Source organism: Pinus tabuliformis, chromosome 2_2, assembly GCF_031772625.1.
Source record: "Pinus tabuliformis cultivar Carrire ecotype Pingquan chromosome 2_2, CPIR1, whole genome shotgun sequence".
NCBI lineage: Eukaryota > Viridiplantae > Streptophyta > Pinopsida > Pinales > Pinaceae > Pinus > Pinus tabuliformis.
Window position 1 is genome coordinate 814,103,642 of NC_142300.1, and position 26,248 is coordinate 814,129,889.

Here is a 26,248-nt window from a genome sequence, read left to right on the forward strand (position 1 = left end):
ACGTTTTGTCTGTTCAATGTTTACTCTCCAGTCAATGTTGGGGAAAAAAAGACTGTTGGGACTCTATAAGGCACCAAGCAGATTTGACAAACCTAGAAAATATAATTATTGCTGGAGACCTCAATCTCACTCTTCATCCATCAGAAAAAAGGGGAGGCAGCGCAGTTCGAGACCCGGCAAGGGAATGGGTGGAGGACATAATGCAGGACTGGGACTTGCTGGATATCAAACCTTCTTCCGGTAAGTACTCTTGGTCTAATAAAAGAGTGGGCCCTGGACATATTGCTGCCAGGCTAGATAGATTTATTATTCAAAGCTCCTATTTGTTGCTAGGTTTAGAGCCCAGAATGCATATTCTTGCTAGCAGCATCTCGGACCATAAGCCCATAAAGCTAGAACTTCTAGCTCACCTTGATTTGGGTCATATCCCCTTTAGATTCAACCCTCTCTGGGTAAAGGAGCCAGACTTCATGCAAACTGTCAAGGAATGCTGGAATCAGCCAGTTAAAGGATCACCTTTCTATATTTGGGAGGAAAAGCTCAGAAGGGTAAAAGGAGCTCTAAAAATATGGGTCAAAACTCTGTCTAATCCAGATACAGAAAGGAAATCCATTAAAGCCGCTCTTGTTTCCCATCAAACTTGTATGGAGAACGCTATACTCACAAAGGAGTTATTAGATCAAGAAGCTCAGCTGCAACAGCGCTATCACAAAGCTTGCTTAGCTGAAGAAGAGTATTGGAGATTAAAATCTCGTAATCTCTGGCTCAAAGCAGGGGATAGGAAATGCTTCAACACCATCTCAGAGATTAAAGAAGATAGCGATATTCATAAGGATTTTGATCACATAAAGAAAGCAGCCTTTTCTCATTTTCAAAACTTGTATAGTGAAGACAAGGATCCAAGCCATTATTTAGATCTGTTAGATATTATACCCTCTGTAATTTCTCAGAGAATGAATGAGATTCTTGAGGCCAAAGTCACTAAAGATGAAGTCAAAAAGGCTCTTTTTGATATGGACCCGGATAAGGCCCCTGGGCCGGATGGTTTCTCTGCTAGATTCCTTCAAGCTTGCTGGCCGATTGTTGAAAAGGACCTTCTCAAAATGGTTCAAAAGTCTCAAAATACTCAGAAAATAGGAGGCAGCACAAACTCTGCATTCTTAGCCCTCATACCCAAGGAAAAAGGCGCCAACAACTTCAGCAGATTCCGTCCGATTTCCCTATGCAATACTGGGTACAAATTAATCACCAAAGTAATTGCAAATAGACTGAAGCTCATTCTTCCTAAAATAATTCCAGAGAATCAAGGAGGCTTCATCCAAGGAAGGCAGATCGTGGACAACTTCATCCTGGTACAAGAGGCAATTCATTCAAGTCTTCTCCGAAAAGAGCAAGGTATGGTGATTAAACTTGATTTAGCAAATGCTTTTGATTGAGTAAATCACAATTTTCTTTTAAATGTTATGAGCAAGTTTGGTTTTGGAGCAAATTTCATTAAATGGATCTGGGCATGCGTCTCGGAGCCATGGATTGCTCCTCTTGTAAATGGAAGAGCCACAAATTTTTTTAAAGCTTCGAGAGGACTTAGGCAGGGGTGTCCTCTATCCCCTCTGCTCTTTGTCATCCAAGCCTCTGTTCTCAGCTTCCTGTTAGACAAAAAGATGCAAGACCAAGATATTAATGGACTGTGTATTGCAAGAGGGGCCAAAAACATTAATCATGCCTTGTTTGCGGATGACACTCTGCTTTTGGGTTCTGCCTCTATCTCCTCTGCCACAAAATTTAAAGCGGTTCTGGATGAATTCAGTGAGGCCTCAGGCAGCGTTGTTAATAAGAGCAAATGCCACATCTTCAGCTGGAATATTACGCCCAGATTGCTCTCTGCCATTTCTAGATGTTTGGGTTTTGCAGCCTCCTCCTCTTGGTCCTATTTTAAATACTTGGGCCTCCCTGTATCTCATAAGAGACCTGCAAGCAAAGATTGGCTCCCTCAGCTGGAAAAATTCAAGTCTAAGATTCAAGCCTGGGGTTACTCCTGGCTCAATACTGCTGGCAAATTAGTCTTAATTAAATCTGTGCTTACCAGCCTACCTTTATTTCAATTCGTTGGGCTTCTTGCTCCAACAATCATTCTAAAAAAAATGGAAGAGTACATACGAAGGTTCTTTTGGAAGGGAGGAAAACAGAATGAAAAAAATATCCCCCTTATCAGTTGGGAAATCATCTCCAAGCCACTGTGGGAGGGTGGTCTAAATTTCAAAAATCTCTGTTAGCAGAATGTGGCAATGGCTGCAAAAATTATTTGGAGGATCATTGCGCCCAAACCTGGCTGGGCCCAAATGGCTCTCTGGAAAAAATATTTTAGAGGACCTCGATCCAGATGTCTAGAAAACGTGATTCAATTGCCCAACTCGTCATTTCTTGAAATATATGCCAAAGCTGCCCCTCTAATTACTGCGCACTCCTACTGGATCCCAGGCAACAGGAAAAAAATCAACATCTAGATGGATAAAATCATGAATAAGGATCCAATAGAAGACAGAGCCTCCATTAGATCGTTGCATTGCTGGATGGACAGAGAGGGATTGCGAACACTAGGGGATATCTCACGTTGGAACAACTCTGTCTGGGCAGGATGGAAACGCATTAAGGTGTCGGATCATCTGACCTCCGAATGGACCACGTTGCTCGATTCCCTGCATGGCTTGGCACCCACGCACATGAGGAAAAGAGACTTGAAAGGCTGGGGGCCGAATGCCAGAGGTTACGCCGTCTCCTTGGGGTACACCAAACTGAATGAGAGGCCATACGTCCCCCCTGACCCAGCTCCTTGGCAAGGTGTCTGGCGACTGCCTTCATGGCCCAAAGTGGACTTCTTTGCCTGGCTTTTCTGTCATGGAAAAATCTTAACTTATGACTATTTGCAGAGGAAAGGATTCCACGGTCCCTCCATCTACTCATTGTGCAATGAAAATGCAGAGACAACAGTTCATCTAATTCTAGAATGCAACTTCTCCAAGCAGATCTGGTCTTCCTTTATCCAAGATTTGGATCCTAATTTCATGCTTCCTTGCTCCACTACTGAACATTTTTCTAAATGGGCAAACAAATATCCTGGTCCACCTCCTAAAAACCTGATAATTAAATCGGCATGGGTTGTCCTTCCAAAGATTATCTGTTGGCAGATATGGCTAGAACGTAACAGAAGAATCTTTAGAAATACAAAGCAGAACCACAAGGCCTTAGAAGCCAAGATTAAATGCCACATAAAGGAGTGCTTGACTGATATAAAAGACGACTCCAATCTCAGCCAACAGGACATTACATGGGGATCAACTCTAGAACTACAATTTCATCCAGCAGCCAGAAAAGCCCCTACTATTAAAGACTGGCAAATAAGGAAATCTGATAACGACTTTCAAGACTAGATCAAATCGCAAGCAAGGCACTTCCTCTTTTTTGATGGAGCAGCAAAGGGAAATCCGGGCAAAGCTGGTGCAGGAGGTGTTGTTGTAAATCCAATTGGGGAAAAAATCCTCTCCTATGCTTGGGGACTTGGATATTCTACCAGCATTCAAGTTGAGGCCTTGGCCCTCTTCCAAGGTCTCAAGATCCTCAAAGAACTAAGCATAAATGAAGCAATTGTTATAGGTGACTCCCAGGTCATTATAAACGCAATGGTTTCCAATTCCCCTGTTTTGGATCTTAAACTAGCAAGGTTGATAACTAGAATCAAAGGTTTGGAAAACACTTTTCAGAATTTGAAGTACTACCATGTGTTGAGAACTCATAATAAAAAGGCGAACATCGAAGCCAATAAAGCTACCCTCCTCTCTGCCGGGGTCAAGATGAAAGATGAAGAAGAATCGTGGGAACCCATTCCATAAACCGATTGCTGCCATGTTTTACTGTTTACTATTAAACAAATTTGTTTGTATCTTCAAGTGGGGGAAAATCTCTGAAATCGATTCTATGGGTTCCTTTTCAAGGAAGAAATCTTCAAGTCTCAGCTGCATCCTCACCCTTAGCAGTGAGATGCATTAGGACAAAGAAATCCACAATGTAATCAGATTTTTGGCATTCAGGCCAAGATGAATATAAACACTCCATAACCATTTCTGTAGAAAAAAAAAAAAAAACAATGAACCTATGCTTGTTCATGGAGTTATTCTTTTTCCCATTTTTACTCATTTAACAAAAATATAAGAACATGCAATATAGATTCTTCAACTATTATGACATAAAAATATATCAACAATAATAAGACACGTATTGAAACAGAACATTCATCTTGGGAAATCCCATGTAGGAAATCCCAACAAGAAATGTTTAATGAAGCAACATGTCTTTCTTCTCAATTGTTAGAGAGTATGTAGAAAAATAAAGTGTGCATCCAACTTGATGTGGATTTAGAAAGCATTATGTTCTACTACAATATTGTACAAAGTTTCTTTTCCCATTTGCTCTACTTTGTTATAGAACATCAAGTTGTTATAGTAGCAGTTGAACCTATTCAAATTTTTCCATTAGAGTTTTAACACCTTCTCTTAACCATTAATGTTAGGTTTTTTATAAATATTGTCATGCTTGAAGAAATATTCAGTGGATTCTCTTAGGTTCTTAACTAGACTTGTTGGATCATGGTGAACTAGAGTTATTTCCAGATAGAAGGTTTGTTGATTATAACTAGAATGTTACCTTATTAGGGAATAATGCTCAAATATGAACTTAATTTGAGGAAATCAAGTCACTACTAGAAATTTATCAGCCCACAGAACATAGTGAGAACTTCCACGAAAGCGTTCCTTAAAGTCAAAGACCCAAAAATCCAGTCATTTGACCTTAAACCAAATGATTTTCAATTCTAGTCTATTACTGCGATTTTTGGATTTGACCCAAAGTTCTCATGCTTGGTCTTAAAATTTATCTTATCTATTGTGGAGCATCAACAAATCCATATAAAAATTGTGTAGATCTATTTTAGACCAATGTTCTAAAATTTTACACATCAACATGTACTTATTTAGCATAATGATTTAACCCTAAGTTTTATTGTTGTTAGATGAATATATATTGATGATCTATTTTTTGTAGTGATTCTATTAACAAAATATAAAACAAATTTAATAATTTGCATGTAGGAGACCTCTTGCATTGAAACAATATATTGTCTCCGACATATTTCCTTTCACCCACTTTCCCATAAATAGAAGCATAGAATGATTTCACAACTAAAGTCTTATATACTTGTAACATGCAATGCTATCCCCTTAAGGGTGTTTTTAATGCATGTTGTTCTATTCATTATTGATGTATCTTTTGCAAGTCGTAACTAGAACATGGGAACCAAACAAATATCCAATAATGGTTGAGGCTTGAGCCTAACTACCTCAAACTTGTCAAATAATTTTCTTTTTTGTCTAATACACATCATTTTCATATTGGTTGTCATTATTAATATTTCAAGGGCTACTTTACACTACATCAATGAGGATCACTATCAAACTCAAAATCATGTATCTACTTCATGCAGAGATTTGGCGTTTCACATAAGGCACATACATATTATTATTTTGTATGTTCATGAGTCACATATGATAAAGAAGACTTCTAGGGGTACTTTACACTACATCAATTAGTATCACTGTCAAACTCAAAATTCTACATCTACTTCATGCAAATATTTGGCGTTTCACATATGGCAAAGAAGATTTTTCACAAACATGGAAAAAGTAGAAAGGACCAAATGCAAATAATATGAGCATGCACAAAGTTCTATGCACATGTAGATTTCATAAACATAAGTTGTAGGTAAATATTGTCAATCACCTTTGAAAAATATGTGACATTGCTTTAGTTTTATGTTGAAAATATTCCAAACGAATTGGTCCTTAACATCTGATAAAGTCATCATGGTGTCATGTACTCATCCTTGACCAACTAACCTATCTTGTGTGGCATTGTTATTTTCCTAACAATTACATAGTGGCAATGTGACAATATTTTTGATGAACTTAAACATGTTACTTCTCCCAACAATACTTGTAACATTCTTGTGTCAAATTCCTATACTAAAGTCTTGTTGCCTAATGACTAGCCACAAGATATTATGTCATAGTCCATTATCAAGAATGGCATTTTTCTAGTTCTTTGAATTTCCTTCTTCCATGCACTAGGTATTATTTGGATGGGATGGACATAAGAGTAATAAGCATTCTTATGTAGGTTATGATTTGGAATGACTAGGTTTTGACCTCTTAATTTTATATAATATTTAGTTTTAATAATAGACTCATTATCTACCTTACATTCAGTATACACAATGCTCCTATATTTATCTTATCTAGTAATGAGGCTCATGTCTCATCGCTCAAAATTGATGTCTATAAGTAGCTCTCTCAAATTACTTTCATCAAGTGTCATTGCCAACAACATCAAATCAACAAGAATAGAATTGTATATAGCATTGTTGACCTTGGCTCTATAACCGTGCCTTGCTTGTATTTTGCAACATCCTTTTACAATGTGAGCCTCATCACTTTTGTAAAAGTAATTGATGTGAGGAACATCACATGTATGACCTTTATAAAATATTTCAATGCTAACTTTGATCCTAGTCTTTACTTTTGGACAAGAGTTGAACTAAGGGTGCCTACTATCAATTTCGTTTTACGCAATGATACAAAAATATAGAGAATAGTTTATGCCTTGCATTCATTATAACATGTTTGGATGGAGGTATGAACCAGATAATATCACTTACCATTAACGTTGAATAGATATAAGATACCATTTTATAATTTCACTTTGCAAGCAATATATTAAACTTCTCCTTTATATTTATGCTTGCAAACCACTAGCTTTAATTTTATCTCCAGCGTTAAAATTCATTTAGGTTTGAATTTCCCTTTACTCATTTCATACATAAGCTAATACTTTTTATACAAAACAAAAATCATGTAATCATCTTGACTAGAATTAAAAAAATTAAAAATATAAATAAATATCTCTATAAACTAAGTCATTTAAATAAGTTTCCTAATTTAATCACAAGTTTAATAAAATTTATAAACTCACAAAATATCTTAATGAATATCTTGTAATTTAGGTCAAAGGAACTTAGCTTGAATAATATGGCACACTTTATGTGTCCTAATACTTATTAAGTTATAAATTTTTGGTATATTTAAATTGTAGACAATTAGATAGCGAAAGTTACTTACTCCATCAAATTACTAATCAACCATAATAATTAAAAATATAGTTACCTACTCCATCAAATTACCAATTCATCATAATAATTAAAAATATTATATTAATTATTCGTAATTGGTTGGATACATGAATGCACTAATTAATTGTAAGTCATTGCCACATCTCATTGATTGTCATTTGAGTGTAAGTATTGTTCAAAATCTTTCCAAATCACTAATTCATCATAATAATTAGAAATGTTATATTAATTATTCGTAATTGATTGGATACATGAACGCACTAACTGACCGTAAGTCATCTCCAGATTCCAATGGATTGTCATTTTAACGACAATCTTGTTAATAGAGTTGTTTATAATCTCTATAGCTCATGCTCACCTCACACATGTAGTTTAGTTTTTGTGAGCATGTTAAAGCAACATTATATTACTGGCATACCCACAAAGCGAGGGAAAGGAATGTCAAATAATTACATTATTTAAGAAAAATGAATCTTCAAAAGGGTTTTTATTGAGTGTAAATGTGAATGCACATAAAATGGAAGGATGCAATGTAGGAATCCTTGAGTTACCCATTCTTTGTTAATTCAACCCCAACTATTGTTTCTAATGGAGTTCTCAAGAACAATAAAATGGTGATATATAAAGAGAATCTTCAAATGCCTATTGGGGTGCAAGGAAATAGAGCATCACTATGTATCATGAAATTTTCATGGGTCACTATTACAATTCAAATAGACATACGAAACCATCAAGTCAAACGAACACAAAGCAACTTATGTGTCAACAAAACAATTATTCAAAAACAAAAATACAAGTGTGCATTGCTAGGATGATAATTTAACCTTGAACCTTGGTGGTGGTTTGCTACTAAGAAATAGAAGTGAAAGCCTCCACCTCAACTTTGTCTCCAGAATCACAATTCTCATCTTCACCCTTGATCTTGGTCTGTTGCCCCTCATGTCCATACCTTGCATAAATATGAACCCCTAAATAACCAAATTGAGGCTTCAAAATGTTGATGCTTCTATTTATTTTAAATGGGTATTCATGTGTTGTTATTAGTAACATGTGTGTTGTTTTTGTTAATGCTACTTCAGTGGGTGGCTTTGTCGGTTTTATCTTCTTACTTCCAACTTACAAAATGCAATCGCCAAACATGACGAATATGTTGTAGATATATAGGTCACATTGAATCCACATTAAATACTTGGATAAAGAAGACTCCACAGTGTGCCAAACATAAAATGGTCATGACCATGAATGATTACATCAACATGCAAATAAAGAGAAAACTAATGTAATAGTATCTGCCATAAAAGGTCATAAGATTAGTGAGCAAGATGAAGTTCCTCAATTATGGATAGATGACGAATCTTTAAATAAAATTGTCCCCCCCTTAGAAAATGCATTTTGCACAAGTATTTTTCTCATTTATATTTGTTGATGTTTTTTAAAAGTAATAATACATTTCGAAGATCCAAAGTACCTTTATATATTTTCTTTCCAACAAAAGCATCCATATACAACACTTATGTAACGTTTCTTACAATTTATTTTCTAAAATTGAAATGGGAAGTGGTCCACCAACTTGGAGGAAAGACATAAACATAACTCACCATTTTAAATAGATTAATCATGACATGTCTTTGATATATTTTATTTATTTAATTTTAAAAATGTTACTGTATCAAATCAAAAATGCATACTTATAGGAATCATTTCAACTACATACAATTCCTTAACTTAAAATGTAATTTATATATTTAATGATGGATGAAATGTTTAGTCGTGACGTGTCAAGAAGTGTTTCTTTAATTTCTTTACATAATTAAAGAAATGTTGGTGATATATATATATATATATATATGAATGATCGGTAAAGCTAAAATCCAATTATTCAATGATTAATGAATGAAATAAGTATTCCTCCATTCCAAAATGGGTTTGAAGTTGAAATTCTTTCCATATATTTCAACTTGATATCCATTTATTGTCATCGTAGAACAAAGTGCATATATCTCGAATTGTAAGAATACAAGTGCATGTTGTGACAAATTGGTGGGACACATGACAAACTCCAAGTGGATATGGAAAAATGACGAAGGCTTGAATAGAACCACTTCCTTAAAAAAATGTCGTCAGTGTAATTAAAATCCATCTAACACCCAACATGTTTAAAATTGTTTGTTGCAATTTGGGACAATCTTCAACATATAGATTATACAAGGACATACAATGTTGGATGCCTTCCACCACTTCTAACTCAAAACACCCACTAACAAACAGTCGTTAAAGTTATGACACCTGCTTGAATCCTCATATTCTCTTTAACCTCACACACCCACTTATGTTCAAATACCTAAAAGATAACAATGATTCCATATGTGACAACTCCTCCAATTTCTTGCAATGAACAATTTCCAGCTTTTGAAGTTTTGGAAGACTGCATGTTAAAATTGGAAACTAGGGCCAAAACTTCATGTGGGTCATCTTATTCATGGCTGATAATATTTTCATTAGATTCCTCTCATCGGGAGGTGTAGGATTGATATAAAGATCATCCGATTCCGATAAGTATTCATGGAGATATGAATTTATTTTGATTATGGAATTATTATCAAGCCAACCTACAACTCATGTAGGCTTAGAAGCCCAACAGTCGCATCTATTCAAACACCAACGTTGTGTATAAATACAGGACGACTTTTCCTCATTTTGGAGTCACTCATCTCATCACATCTCTCTCTCTACTGCGCAGAAAAGAGTCTCTTCTCTACTGCGCAAAAAAGGGTCTCTCCCTCACACATGTGAAGCTGGAAGCTGCCGAAACTAAAGCTGCAACTGCAGAAGTAAAGTTTGACCTGCGTGGACTAGAAAATCTCCTCATTTGAACTGCACTGTAGGTCCATCTGGATCTCCTCTGATGCCATGTTAAGTAAGAATCAAGTCAATCCGACGGACGGTTTGCAAGATATCGACTGCCCTAGTTTGAAGCCAGAAGCTGCCAAAACTGAAGCTGCAACTGCAAAAGTAAAGTTTGACCTACGTGGACTAGAATATCTCCTCATCTGAACTGTGTTGTAGGTTCATCTGAACCTCCTCTGGAAGCCGCAACTTTTGGTGGTGGAATCAAGCTGATCCAACGGTTGGTTTGTGAGATATCGTCTGCCCTAGTTTGATGATGAAGCTGCTAATGTTGATGCTACTGATCTAGGGTTTGCTACTGCTGATATAAATCAGATTTATTGTACTATTTCTCTCTGTTGAATTATTGAATATAAAATAAGATTTGATCAAAGGGTTCCCCACACATTGTGGGATTTGTCGCTGGCTAGCCACCACATCCTGTGTCTCTTGTCTTGGCTTGTTTTCTGTCAATCGTTTAATGTTCAATATGCACTTTACTTCATGTACATGTGATTTCTGATCTGGAATATAACAAGAAAAAGAAGTAAATTGTTATAAGCATAGAACATACCATAACTTAACATGGTGTCAGAGCTGAGGTGAAGATAAATCCCGAGCAAGAGCAAGAGCAATCACCGAAGAGAAGATTGGCAAGGCTATCCTAAAAGAACTATGGGGTCCTCAACACTCTTTCCTGCCGAAGACAAGCTCCGTGAGAAAGCTGACTATCACGGATGGAAGATGTCTATCGATCTAACCCTAGAAGATCAAGGAGTGATGGACCATGTAAGAGGAAATATTGTTGAGCCTCCATCAAATGCATCCCTTGTTGCTAGGTACAAATGGAAAACTGGAGAAGTCAAAACAAAGAAGATCATCCGTGACTCTATCGACAAGCACTTGGTGGCCTACATCTCTAACCTGAACACCTCCAAGGAAATCTATGATAGACTGGTAAGCTTATTTAAAGTAAATGTTGCAAATCAAATTTTGTTTCTTAGAAATAAGTTGAAGGAAATTAAGAAGGGTAAAGATGAGAGTATACAAGCATACTTCTTAAGAATCACCGAGATCAAGAATGATCTCCTATCTATTAGGGAGACTATTACTGATAGGGAAATGGCACTCAAGACTCTTGGAGGATTACCATCCGAATGGTACATGTTCAGGACTACTATTCTAAACAATAATATAATTCCTAGTTTCGCGGAATTAATGGCTAGATGCATTCAAGAAGAAACAAGGGTAGAAGAGCAAGAAATGCCCATGCCTAAAGATCCTCCTACTGCCTTTTCTTCTCATACTAAGAAAAGAAATAATTCCGGGACTAAATAAAAAGGAAAGGCTGGACCTAAGGGTGGAATAAAAGGACGATGTTACATCTGCGATAAAGCAAGTCACTTTGCAAGGGAGTTCCCTGGTAGAAAGGACTCACACCGGGACGATGATCAAAATCCCTCTGATGGCAATCAAAGGAATGACAAATTCAATAGCAAAGGTAAGAGGAGAGATGGGAATCAAGGAAGAGGACAACCATTCAAGAAGGCTAGAAATTCTAGGTTGTATTAAATGCACCTGACCTCAAAAAGAACCTGGTGTCCATCTCGGCAATGGAAGACAAAGGCTACAAGGTAACCTTTAGCGATGGCAAGGTACGTGTATCGAAAAATAATGTTAAAGATGCCTTTACTCTTGGGTTTCGTGTTGATTCATTATATCAGGTCGATGGAAGTCCGATAGGTATCATGTCTTATGATACATCTCTTCAGTTCAAACTTTGGCATCGAAGGTTTGCCGTGCTTCATTATAAAGCTCTACTCAGTGTAAGACAAATGGTGACAGGGATGCCCGAATTCCAAGTAGAGAAAGAAGGTGTATGTCTAGGATGTGCCGAAGGAAAGCTCAAAAGGGGACCATTCCCCTCAAGCCAAAGCAAGACCTCTGATACATTACAGTTGGTTCACTCAAGCATATCTAGGGCTGGCATTCAGAGGGAGAATACTGCACCACATACTCTTGAGCAGAATGGTGTGGCAGAAAGGAAGAACCGTACGATTGTCGAAGCTGTCTCTATGGGTAGATGATGTAACAATGCCTGATGTGGAGGAACCCATGGATCCTATTTATCCACTTGAGCCTTCCTCTTCTAGGAAGAGGCCTTCATGGCTTAGGGGGATACTTGATGATGCTGAAGGACATGCTGCACCCTGAGGAACCTTCCGTCAAAGTAAGAAACCTAACAAGTATCAGGGATACCTGACCATCATGAGCACGATCATACAAAATGAGCCTTCATCATTCTCAGATGTCGTCAAGCATCAAGTATGGAAGGATGCTATGACCATAGAATATGAGTCTATTATGGAGAATGATGTCTGAGAAGTAGTTCCCAGACCCCAGGACAAGACAATTGTCACTTTTGAATGGCTTTACAAGATAAAGCATGCAGCAGACGGAAGTACGGAAAAGTATAAGGCTCGTTTTGTTGCTTGTGGTTTCTCGCAGTAGGAAGGTATAGACTATGATATTTGCACCTATTGCCAGATATACGGCCATCCACTTGATCATAGCCCTTGTGGCTTCACAAGGATGGAACCTACATCAAATGGATGTCAAGATCGCGTTCTTGCACGGTTCGATCAAAGAAGAGGTCTATGTGGAACAACCCTAAGGATTTGAGATTTATGATAAAAAATATCATGTATGCAGGTTGAAGAAGGCTCTCTATGGGTTGAAGCAAGCACCCCGACCATGGTATGAGAGGATCGATAGCTACTTGATGAAGCTAAGATTCACTAGGAGTGAAGCCGGTCCTAACCTTTACTTTAAGGTTGAAGATGACAAGCCTCTCATACTGGTGTTGTATGTGGATGACCTCTTTCTAACAGGTGTAGACCCTCTCATTCACAAATGTAAGAGGGAGTTGGCTTCTGAATTTGAAATGAAGAACCAAGGAGTTGAAGTGTGGCAGAAGCCAAGGGAAATTTTCCTATCTCAAGGACGATATGAGGTGAAGATTCTAAAAAGATTTGGTATGATGGACTGTAAGCCTATGACTACCTTAAGGATCTTAACTTTCGAAAGTTATATGGTAGTGATGTCGGACCAGATTTGGGAAATGCCTCTGAGTTTCAAAAACTCATTCGCGTTGATGTTCTTGGTGAACCTCCGTCTGAACATATGTTTTGCAGTTAGCATTGTGAGCTCATATTCGGTTGAGCCTCACTAGATTAGTGCCAAGAATCTTCTGATATGTCTTCAGGACACAATCTCTCATGGATTGAGATACACTGCCAGAAATATGAAACTGCATGATTATCCAAATGTTGATTAGGCAAGTAGTGTGGAGGATCACTGGAGCACTTTTAGTGTTGTTTCTCTTTGGATTCTGCTTCAATATAATGGATAAGCAGGAAGCAAAAGTCGGTTGCCATAAGCACCGCCGAGACCAGATAAATATCTACGAGTATGAACTCATATGAAGCTGCCTGGTTGGGGAAGGTCTTCAGTGAGTTGTTTGAACACATACCACTGTGATTCTCTATAACAACCAGAGTTGGGATTCGATTATTGAGGAATCATGTATTCATCGATTACTCCAGTAGATAGACATCATCTGGGATATGGTAAGTCGATGAGCAAGGAGGCTCCATCGCATTATGATGATGTACAAGTCGATACACCTTGTCAAAGCCCTGAGGAAAGATCTAATCTATGATTTTCCCCAACGACTTGGATTCGTCAAGAAACCCTTGTACAAGGGTCCTGCATGTTGCATACGTTGAGCTCTGGGAGCTCTGAGGGTTTGCGGTTCTTACTGAGCAACATACGACCATAGGGTGACTCACCCTCCCCTGGTGGTGCGCACTGGAACAAGATGATTCGCTCTCTTGTGGGACAAGATGATTCGCTCTCTTGTGGAATAGGATTGATTAGTTCTCCTGTGAGGCCTGGATTGATGTGTTCTCTTTTGAGGCCTGGATTGATGTGTTCTCCATGGCGGCCTGGATTGATGTGTTCTCCATGGCGATTGTAGCAGGATTAATGTGTTCTCCTGTGAGGACAGGATTGATTAGTTCTCCTGTCGAGGCATCCTACCCATGCAGTCTAGGACTCATGGGAAGTACCTCTCATCTTATCAATGAGTAGGGAAATGAAGTTAGGGGCCATAGTAGTACCGATGGACGCATCGTTGTATCTATTGTACTCCCTACGCTAGGATGATCTCCATTGATCTGGGATCAATGATACTGGTATGGGACCAGTGGTAGGAGTTGTACCATACTATGACGCTGACTTCGGGTCAGTTGAGACTAGCCTGGGACCAGTGATACATACTCTGAGACTGACTTTGTGTCAGTGTAGTACTGGTCTGGGACCAGTGAGAGTGGTACATACTATGACGTTGACTTCGAGTCGGTTGAGACTGGTCTGGGACCAGTGGTACACTCTTTGAGACTGCGACACTGGTCTGGGACCAGTGGTAGGAGTGGTACCTACTATGAAGCTGACTTCGGGTCGATTGAGACTGGTCTAGGACCAGTGGTGCGCACTCTGAGACTGACTTTGAGTCAGTGGAGGATGATATTGGTCTGGGACCAGTGGAGTTGTACTCACTATGACGCTGACTTTGGTTTGGTTGAGACTGGTCTAGGACCAGTGGTACAAACTCTGAGACTGACTTTGTGTCAGTATGATACATCCTCGATCATTTCTTCTTCTTCATAATTCGGACAAAAGCAGAGCAGAACAGAACAATGCAAGAGCAGAGCAGAATAGAGCAAAACAATATAGATCAGTACAGGGCAGAACAAGACAAAGCATAATAGGCAGAATAAAGTAGAGAAGGGCAAGGGTCAGGCTATACAGGGCAATGCATTTGATGGATGAATAGTAGCGACCGCTAGACAGATTGCATATGAAGTTCTCCCTAATTGAGAGGGAGTGTTAAAATTGGCAACTAGGGCCAAAACTTCATGTGGGTCATCTTATTCATGGCTGATAATATTTTTATTAGATTCCTCTCGTCGAGAGGTGTAGGATTGATATAAAGATCATTCGATTCCGATAAGTATTCATGGAGATATGAATTTGTTTTTATTATGGAATTATTATCAAGCCGACCTACAACTCATGCAGGTTTAGAAGCCCAACAGTGGCATATTCAAACACCAACGTTGTGTATAAATATAGGAGGAATTTTCCTCATTTTGGAGTCACTCATCTCATCACATCTCTCTCTCTCTACTGCACATAAAAGAGTCTCTTCTCTACTGCGCAGAAAAAGGTCTCTCCCTCACACATGTGAAGCCAAAAGCTGCCGAAACTGAAGTTGCAACTGCAGAAATAAAGTTTGACTTATGTGGACTAGAAGATCTACTCATCTGAACTACGTTATAGGTTCATCTGAACCTCCTCTGAAAGCCGCAACTTTTGGTGGTGGAATCAAGTCAATCCGACGGATGGTTTGCAAGATATCGACTGCCCTAGTTTGAAGTCGGAAGTTGCCAAAGCTGAAGCTGCAACTGCAAAAGTAAAGTTTGACCTACCTGGACTAGAAGATCTCCTCATCTGAACTGCGTTGTAGGTTCATCTGAACCTCCTCTGGAAGCCGCAACTTTTGGTGGTGGAATCAAGCTGATCCGACTGTCGGTTTATGAGATATCTTCTGCCCTAGTTTGATGATGAAGCTGCTAATGTTGATGCTGCTGATCTAGGGTTGCTACTGTTGATATAAATCAGATTTATTGTACTATTTCTCTCTGCTGAATTATTGAAGATAAAATAAGATTTTATCAAAGGGTTTCCCCACACATTGTGGGGTTTGTCCCTGGCTAGCCGCCACATCTTGTGTCTCTTGTCTTGGCTTGTTTTTTGTCGATCGTTTAATGTTATATCTGCACTTTAATTCATGTACATGTGATTGCTAATCTGGAATATAATAAGAACAAGAAGTAAACTGTTATAAGCATAGAACACACCATAACTTAACATGGCATATCATATGTCTTTTTGTCAAATTATCACAAGTTGAATGTTCTATTTGCAATAATTTTGGTCATGAAGATTCTGAATGCAGGAGCAGGTTTCAGCAGACAAAGGAACAAGCCTCAAGCACCAAAACATGGAGAATAAAGGAACCACAAACAGAAAGATGTGGGATAGCATTTTATGCAGAGGGACAGGAAAATCTATGGTACATTGACAGTGGATGTTCGAAGCATATGACAGGTGATAAAGAAAAACTTGAATCATATTCTGCTCTAGAAAAGGGAAAGAAAGTTTCTTTTGGAAATGATACTCCTGCAGCTATAAAATGAAAAGGCACTGCTCAGCTAAAAGAAAAGGTCAAAGCTGGAAATGTTTTGTATGTTGATGGATTGAAACATAATCTTCTAAGTGTCAGCCAGATGTGTGATCAAGGAACCGAGGTGATATTTAGAACAAATGGATGTCTTGTTCGTGATCTTGATACAGGTAAAACGGTGATCAAAGGTAAAAGAACTCCAAATAATCTATACATATTTGAAGAAGGACAACAACAATGCTATCTAAGCAAGGATGATGAACACTGGTTATGGCACCGGAGATTAGGGCATCTAAGCTTTTCACAAATAAGGAAAGCATGCAAATATCAGACAGTTCGCGGTCTTCCAGATATCAAAATTCCAGACAACACCATATGCAAATCATGTCAGTTTGGAAAGCAAACCAGAACTAACTTTCCAAAGAAGGAAGGATCAGCTAGCATGCCTCTTGAGCTTGTACATACAGATGTATGTGGACCATTCAGGAAAAGGACACCTCGAGGAGAAGAATACTTGATATTATTCATTGACGATTTCTCCAGGTTTGTCTGGTTAGGACTTATGAAGCACAAAGATTAAGCATTCGAAAAATTCAAATCCTTTAAAGCCTTGGTTGAAAATGAATCAGGATACAAAATTAAGTACCTCAGATCCAACAGAGGTGAGGAGTTTACCTCAAATGAATTTTTCGATTTCTGTGAAGAACATGGGATAAGAAGAGAATTATCTACAGCTAGAACTCCTCAGCAAAATGGAGTAGTGGAAAGAATGAACAGAACAGTCCAACAAATGGCTCGTGCTATGCTTGATGAGTCTGGAACTCCCGCAACTTTCTGGGGTGAAGCTGTATATGTTGCGGTTGTTATTCTCAATAAAACAAATTTCCAAGTGAACAGCACTCAAACTCCTCATGAGCTCTGGTATGGTGAGACTCCTTCGGTAAAGCACTTCAAAATCTTTGGGAGCAAATGCTATATTAAGAATACTGATGAGCAACTTGGCAAACTTGAACCTAGAGCAGATGAAGGCATTCTTCTTGGTTATTCTCCACACAGCAAAGCATACAAGTGTTACAATAAAAGACTTGGAAGAATTGTTGACAGCATTGATGTAGTGGTTGATGAGAAGGGATACATTCCTAGGCAAGTAAATCATGAAGATATCGAAGAAGATGAAGACTACCCTCAAAGACAGAATGATGAAGAAGAAGAACCTCAAGAAGAACCAGAGGAGCAGATAAGGATAGAAGAGAAGACTCCATCCAGATATGTTCAGAAGAATCATCCAGAATCTCAGATTTTGGGGCAGAAAGAAGCAGGTGTACAAACAAGAAGAACAGTTGCAGAAGCTTCAAGCTATTTGGCATTACTCTCTTCCACTGAACCACAAAATGTGAAAGAGGCATGCAAAGATGAATGTTGGGTGAAAGCAAAGGATGAAGAACTTGAGCAGATCAAAAAGAACAACACTTGGGACCTAGTTCCTAGACAAAAGGATAAGAATGTTATAGGGACAAAATGGGTCTTCAAAAATAAATTGAATGAAAATGGAGAAGTAATTAGAAAAAAGGTCAGACTTGTTTGTAAAGGGTATGCGCAGCAAGAAGGAATAGATTTTGAAGAAACCTTTGCTCCTGTTGCAAGACTTGAGGCCATCCGAATGTTCCTTGCTCTCTCAAGCTTTCAAAACTTCAAAGTATTTCAAATGGACGTGAAATCATCCTTTCTGAATGGAGACTTGGAAGAAGAAGTATACATTGAGCAGCCAGATGGTTTCATTCTTGGAAATGATCCAAATCTTGTATGCAGATTGAAAAAGGCTCTCTATGGTCTCAAACAAGCTCCAAGGGCTTGGTACTATCGTTTGGACAAATATCTTCATCAATAAGGTTTTTCAAAAGGATCAGCAGACAGCAATCTTTATATAAAAGTTGAAAATGACAAATTGCTAATACTTGTTGTGTATGTAGATGACATTATCTTTGGCAGCAATGAAGAAGCTATGAGTCAAAGCTTTGCCTTGGTGATGCAGAAAGAATTCGAAATGTCCTTGCTGGGAGAACTGACATATTTTATTGGTTTGCAAATCCAACAAAAAGAAGGAGGGATCTTTTTGTCTCAAACCAAGTATCTCAAGAAGATTTTGAAGAAATATGGCCTAAAAGATGCAAAACCAGTATGTACACCCATGGTCACAGGATGTAGCCTCAGTTCAAATGATGAATCAGCAGCAGATCATCAACCAACCTACAGATCTATGATTGGAAGTCTACTTTATTTGACAGGTACTCGACCAGACATCATGCATGCAGTGGGAATAGTTGGAAGATTTCAAGCAAATCCGAAGGAAACTCATCTTCAGGCGGTGAAGAGAATCTTTAAATATCTTCAAGGGACTCAAAATTATGGCTTATGGTATCCTAGAGATACAGATCTCACACTTCATGCTTATACAGATGCAGATTGGGCAGGAAGTGTGGATGACAGGAAGAGCACAAGTGGTGGTGCGTTCTTTATGGGTTCCAGATTAGTATCTTGGTTCAGCAAGAAACAGAGTTCGATTGCCTTGTCTACAGCTGAAGCAGAATATGTTGCTGCTGCATCTTGCTGCACTCAGCTCCTTTGGATGATGCAGACCTTGCAGGACTTTCAAATCACTTGTACACCACCTATCTCCATCTTATGTGATAACACAAGTGCAATCAGCATTTCAAAGAACCTAGTCATGCATTCAAAGACCAAACACATACCGATCAAGTATCATTTTCTCCGGGAACAAGTACTTGAACAAAAGATCAAGTTGGAGTGTGTTCCTTCTAAGGAACAAGTTGCTGATATACTCACCAAACCATTGCCCAGGGAGACCTTTGAATACCTCAGGCAAAAGCTGGGGGTTGTTGATGCATCATCTTGTTGAATCTCTTCTGATGGTTGGTTGTACGCAAGGCTCATCTGGGGCATATGTGTACATGTGCTGGGTTGCAGATTGGTTGAAGATCGAATGGCACGGGTTCAGGGGGAGCCTATAATGCATTATTGGCATTATGGAGGACGTACAGAAGGAGATCATGGATGTTGGTCTGAATATTGCTGCAATATGTCTCTATCTCTTTCATGGTCATTTATGGTGTTTTGGTGGCTTATGGTTCTTATTTGCAGATCTGGTTTATAGTCAGGGGGAGCATGTTCTTAGGGGGAGCATAACCCTTTGCCCTTGATGTCAAAGGGGGAGAATGACGTTGAGGATCTTGAGGTTGCCATCAAGTCCAAAGGGGGAGATTGTTGGCATTATGATTCTGGTATGGCTCTATGATACAGATGTTGTACTTGAAGGCAACACCCTCAAGTGGCAATGCTCTGATCAGGCTCTCAAAATGTTGGAAATTAAGAGGTACGCAAGAGAATAGTTCAAAAGGTGCGTACACGCAGGTACGCCGTGAAGGGACTGCGGCCACACACGCAGGTCACCCGTCCAGAAGGTGCGTACCCCCAGTTCACTTACTTCAAGGCAGAGAAGCCCGTTCACGTGGGGTTTCCTATGTTTGGCCCGTGGTATTTAGCCCGCCGTTCTTGATTCTATGGTTTTGGCTCGTGGTATAGGATCTACTTTAGCCCCGGTTTGGATCCCTTGTATTGATTATTGATGGTTTTTCCCCATGGTGTGAATAAGGGCTTGACTATAAATAGGGAAGGAGATCACTTGGCTAAAGCATCTTTTGCAAATTGAATATCTTAAGATCTGAAATATTGGGTTATTGTTTTAAAAGCTTGATCTATATAAAAGTGAAGTTGAAAGCGAATCTATCAAGGGTGATTTCTCGAGCGCATGATCAGATCTGAGCATCTGACTATCTGTGGCACACTGGGGGACTGCTAATTCGGCCCTAATCAGAGGTACGCAAGTGCTTAACGGTGCAAGTGCGTGGGTACGCAGAGCGGAAGGAGCAGCAGTGCGTGAGTACGCAGAGCAGAAGAAGGCGCAGTGCGTGGGTACGCAGCGCGACAGAGGTTCAGGTGCGTAGGCACAGTGAAAGTACGCGGCGCTTCAGAAGCTGCAGGTGTGTAGGTACGCAGCGCGATAGCATCTGTGGGTGCGTGACTACAGTAGCAGTACGCGGCACGATAGCATCTGTGGGTGCGTACCTACAGTAACAGTACGCGGCATGATTGAAGAAACGGTGCGTGGGTACGCGGTGCAGCAGAAGGCTCTCTGCGGGTATACGCAGGGGAGCAGAAGGTGAAGTGCGGAGCCACGCAGGCCAGATAAAGAAAAACTGCGGCTCTGTCTTAAGACCTTTTGTTAGCTGAATTTTTCTATTGATAAGGTGTTCTGGGTTTAGTTTACTGTTATTGTTGATCTGGTTATTGCAGTTGACTGGGTGATTTACTTGTACTTGATGATCTCTTGATGTTTATGGATCCAGTTTGAAAATTTATGAAAAGTGGTCCTTGAAAGAAAAACTAGGGGGTTGTAGCTCCCTTCCAGGAGAGACTGGAAAACGAGAGAGAGTTGTAGCTCTCTGCAGGTTGCAGCCTGCGTACTGGTAAAGGACTGCACCAGTACAAAACCATTGTAAAAGGAGTTTCTAATTTGAAAGAAGATAGAGACATATTGCAGCAGGTGGTTTTCACCCACATTGGGTTTCCACCTTACATCTAGTGTTCTTTGGTGTGACTATCTGTTTTATTTTTTCATGCTCATTATTTTATGGTACTGACATGCAAAAATAATTCAAAGTATAAATAAGGAAGATTTATTAAAAGAACTTGATAATACTGATTCACCCCCCCTCTCAGTATTATTTCCAACAATTGGTATCAAAGCAGGTCCTTCAGAGAAGCTTGATCGCTTGAAGGAAGATCATTCATAATGAGAAACTACGAGAGGGAAGCATCAATCAGGCCACCAATCTTTGATGGGACAAACTTCAATTATTGGAAGGTAAGAGTTACTGCCTATCTTCAATCTCTTGGTACAGAAGTTTGGGATATCATAGATACAAGCTACACTTTTCCTTCAGCTACTCCTACAGATTCGACCGAGAAGAAGAAAATATGAAACAAATGCTAAAGCAGTCAATACTCTGCTAGGATGCTTATCTCAAACAGAATTCGTAAAGGTTATGCAATATAAATCCGCAAAGGAAATATGGGACAAGATTGTCTTGAGCTACGAAGGAGATGAACAGGTAAAGCGTGCTAAACTTCAAACCCTCAGGATTCAGTATGAGAATCTCAGAATGTACAATGATGAAAGTGTGGCTAACTATTTTCTTCGGGTAGACGAGATTGTTAATCGCATGAAAAACTTGGGTGAAGAAATAAAAGAGGCTATTGTGGTTGAAAAAGTTTTAAGATCATTATCCCCCAAGTTTGAATCTAAAGTATCTGCAATAGAAGAAAAGGAAAATCTACGAATTCTTACTATGTCTCAGCTACACGGAATTCTAACTGCTTATGAAATGAGAAAGGGAGGTCCATCAGACAGGAGAGAAGCTGCTTTCAAGGCTTCAGGCAAAGGAGACTACTATGAAGCAAGTCACGTGCCAGAAGAAGAAGAAGAATCAAATTTTGTCAGAAATCTTCAACGGGGTACTAGAAGGTTCAGAGTTAAGTTACCTTTTAAATGTTTTGCTTGTGGAAGAGTAGGTCATTATGCTGCGAAATGTCCTCATAAGGATAAGATTGACAAAGGAAAGGAACCTGCTAGATGGAGCAAGAAACAGAATGCAAATAAGAAAAGCTACTACACTCATGAAGATAGTGATGGTCTATCAAATAGTGATGAAGATGAACGAGGTAATGACTATAAACTTTTAATGGCATTTGAAGATGATGATTACATGGATGCTATAGATGTGGATAGCTTTCATGAAGAAATTTCTAGACTCAAGACATGTATAGAAGAAAAGAATATGATCATTGATACTCTACAATTTCAGATTGATGAAAAAGAAAAATATCTTGAAAAGTTAGAAGGTGAAATTGTTGGTCTTAGAAAAGAGATTGAGAAAACAAAGGCTGTTAATCTTAAGTTTGTCAAAGGATCTAAAACTCTAGATGAGATCATCAATGTACAGTGTTCTCGACTAAACAAGACAGGTCTGGGGTATAATGGAGAAACTTCTCAAGCATCCAGTTCAAAGAGTTATCTTGATGCAGCAAGAAGGAATGAGCAAAAGCACAATGGAGATCACCAGGTAAAGCAGGGACCAATTACAAACAAAGACTATCAGGCAAACCAGGGGCAATCCGTCTTAAGGATGAACAAAAGCTACAACCAGCCACAGGTAAAATCCTCTCAATTTGCTTCAAGAATGAATGACAATAGAAATTACAATCGTTTGGCCGGAAGATTTGATAACCGCAGAAGTTTCTTCAATGTACAATGCTTCTCTTGCCATAACTTTGGTCACAAAGCAGCTTAATGTGTTGCATATAAAACGATCATGACTAGAGAAGCTCAAAAACAAAGAAGTATGACCAGGATTACAAAAAGGACCTATAACAACTTTTCGGTTCTTGAAAATGAAGTTGAATGTTCTATTTGCAATAATTTTGGTCATGAAGATTCTGAATGCAGCAGCAGGTTTCAGCAGAAAAAGGAACAAGCCTCAAGAACCAAAACATGGAGAATAAAGGAACCACAAACAGAAAGATGTGGGATAGCATTTTATGCAGAGGGACAGGAAAATCTATGGTACATTGACAGTGGATGTTTGAAGCATATGACAGGTGATAAAGAAAAACTTGAATCATATTCTGCTCTAGAAAAGGGAAAGAAAGTTTCTTTTGGAAATGATACTCCTGCAGCTATAAAAGGAAAAGGCACTGCTCAGCTAAAAGAAAAGGTCAAAGCTGGAAATGTTTTGTATGTTGATGGATTGAAACATAATCTTCTAAGTGTCAGCCAGATGTGTGATCAAGGAACCGAGGTGATATTTAGAACAAATGGATGTCTTGTTCGTGATCTTGATACAGGTAAAACGGTGATCAAAGGTAAAAGAACTCCAAATAATCTATACATATTTGAAGAAGGACAACAACAATGCTATCTAAGCAAGGATGATGAACACTGGTTATGGCACCGGAGATTGGGGCATCTAAGCTTTTCACAAATAAGGAAAGCATGCAAATATCAGGCAGTTCGCGGTCTTCCAGATATCAAAATTCCAGACAACACCATATGCAAATCATGTCAGTTTGGAATGCAAACCAGAACTAACTTTCCAAAGAAGGAAGGATCAGCTAGCATGCCTCTTGAGCTTGTACATACAGATGTATGTGGACCATTCAGGAAAAGGACACCTTGAGGAGAAGAATACTTGATATTATTCATTGATGATTTCTCCAGGTTTGTCTGGTTAGGACTTATGAAGCACAAAGATGAAGCATTCGAAAAATTCAAATCCTTTAAAACCTTGGTTGAAAATGAATCAGGATACAAAATTAAGTGCCTCAGATCCGACAGAGGTGAGGAGTTTACCTCAAATGAATTTTTCGATTTCTGTGAAGAACATGGGATAAGAAGAGAATTCTCTACAGCTAGAACTCCTCAGCAAAATGGAGTAGTGGAAAGAATGAACAGAACAGTCCAACAAATGGCTCGTGCTATGCTTGATGAGTCTGGAACTCCCGCAACTTTCTGGGGTGAAGCTGCATATGCTGCGGTTGTTATTCTCAATAAAACAAATTTCCGGGTGAACAGCACTCAAACTCCTCATGAGCTCTGGTATGGTGAGACTCCTTCGGTAAAGCACTTCAAAATCTTTGGGAGTAAATGCTATATTAAGAATACTGATGAGCAACTTGGCAAACTTGAACCTAGAGCAGATGAAGGCATTCTTCTTGGTTATTCTCCACACAGCAAAGCATACAAGTGCTACAATAAAAGACTTGGAAGAATTTTTGACAGCATTGATGTAGTGGTTGATGAGAAGGGATACATTCCTAGGCAAGTAAATCATGAAGATATCGAAGAAGATGAAGACTACCCTCAAAGACAGAATGATGAAGAAGAAGAACCTCAAGAAGAACCAAAGGAGTAGATAAGGATAGAAGAGAAGACTCCATCCAGATATGTTCAGAAGAATCATCCAGAATCTCAGATTTTGGGGCGAAAAGAAGCAGGTGTACAAACAAGAATAACAGTTGCAGAAGCTTCAAGCTATTTGGCATTACTCTCTTTCACTGAACCACAAAATGTGAAAGAGGCATGCAAAGATGAATGTTGGGTGAAATCAATGGATGAAGAACTTGAGCAGATTGAAAAGAACAACACTTGGGACCTGGTTCCTAGACCAAAGGATAAGAATGTTATAGGGACAAAATGGGTCTTCAAAAATAAATTGAATGAAAATGGAGAAGTAATTAGAAACAAGGCCAGACTTGTTTGTAAAGGGTATGCGCAGCAAGAAGGAATAGATTTTGAAGAAACCTTTGCTCCTGTTGCAAGACTTGAGGCCATCCGAATATTCCTTGCTCTCTCAAGCTTTCAAAACTTCAAAGTATTTCAAATGGACGTGAAATCATCCTTTCTGAATGGAGACTTGGAAGAAGAAGTATACATTGAGCAACCAGATGGTTTCATTCTTGGAAATGATCCAAATCTTGTATTCAGATTGAAAAAGGCTCTCTATGGTCTCAAACAAGCTCCAAGGGCTTGGTACTATCGTTTGGACAAATATCTTCATCAATAAGGTTTTTCAAAAGGATCAGCAGACAACAATCTTTATATAAAAGTTGAAAATGACAAATTGCTAATACTTGTTGTGTATGTAGATGACATTATCTTTGGCAGCAATGAAGAAGCTATGAGTCAAAGCTTTGCCTTGGTGATGCAGAAAGAATTCGAAATGTCCTTGCTGGGAGAACTGACATATTTTCTTGGTTTGCAAATCCAACAAAAAGAAGGAGGGATCTTTTTGTCTCAAACCAAGTATCTCAAGCAGATTTTGAAGAAATATGGCATGGAAGATGCAAAACCAGTATGTACACCCATGTCACAAGATGTAGCCTCAGTGCAAATGATGAATCAGTAGCAGTGCATCAACCAACCTACAGATCTATGATTGGAAGTCTACTTTATTTGACAGGTACCCGACCAGACATCATGCATGCAGTGGGAATAGTTGGAATATTTCAAGCAAATCCGAAGGAAACTCATCTTCAGGCAGTGAAGAGAATCTTTAAATATCTTCAAGGGACTCAAAATTATGGCTTATGGTATCCTAGAGATACAGATCTCACACTTCATGCTTATACAGATGCAGATTGGGCAGGAAGCGTGGATGACAAGAAGAGCACAAGTGGTGGTGCGTTCTTTATGAGTTCCAGATTAGTATCTTGGTTCAGCAAGAAACAGAGTTCGATTGCATGTCTACAGCTGAAACAGAATATGTTGTTGCTGCATCTTGCTGCACTCAGCTCCTTTGGATGATGCAGACCTTGCAGGACTTTCAAATCACTTGTACACCACCTATCTCCATCTTATGTGATAACACAAGTGCAATCAGCATTTCAAAGAACCCAGTCATGCATTCAAAGACCAAACACATACCGATCAAGTATCATTTTCTCCGGGAACAAGTACTTGAACAAAAGGTCAAGTTGGAGTGTGTTCCTTCTAAGGAACAAGTTGCTGATATACTCACCAAACCATTGCCCAGGGAGACCTTTGAATACCTCAGGCAAAAGCTGGGGGTTGTTGATGCATCATCTTGTTGAATCTCTTCTGATGGTTGGTTGTACGCAAGGCTCATCTGGGGCATATGTGTACATGTGCTGGGTTGCAGATTGGTTGAAGATCGAATGGCACA

The 26,248-nt window shown here is 39.0% G+C and overlaps 1 protein-coding gene across 1 annotated transcript in view; it reads left to right on the top strand.

Annotated features, from left to right (window-relative positions):
- The first annotated feature begins 200 nt into the window (after positions 1-200).
- LOC149195445 (uncharacterized) overlaps positions 201-26,248 on the top strand; it is a 46,001-nt gene continuing 19,953 nt past the window's right edge. The window contains exons 1-2 of the mRNA XM_089407921.1: positions 201-240; positions 334-1,253. Of these exons, the coding sequence (XP_089264047.1) occupies positions 201-240; positions 334-1,253 (960 nt within the window). The remainder of the gene's footprint in view (positions 241-333; positions 1,254-26,248) is intronic.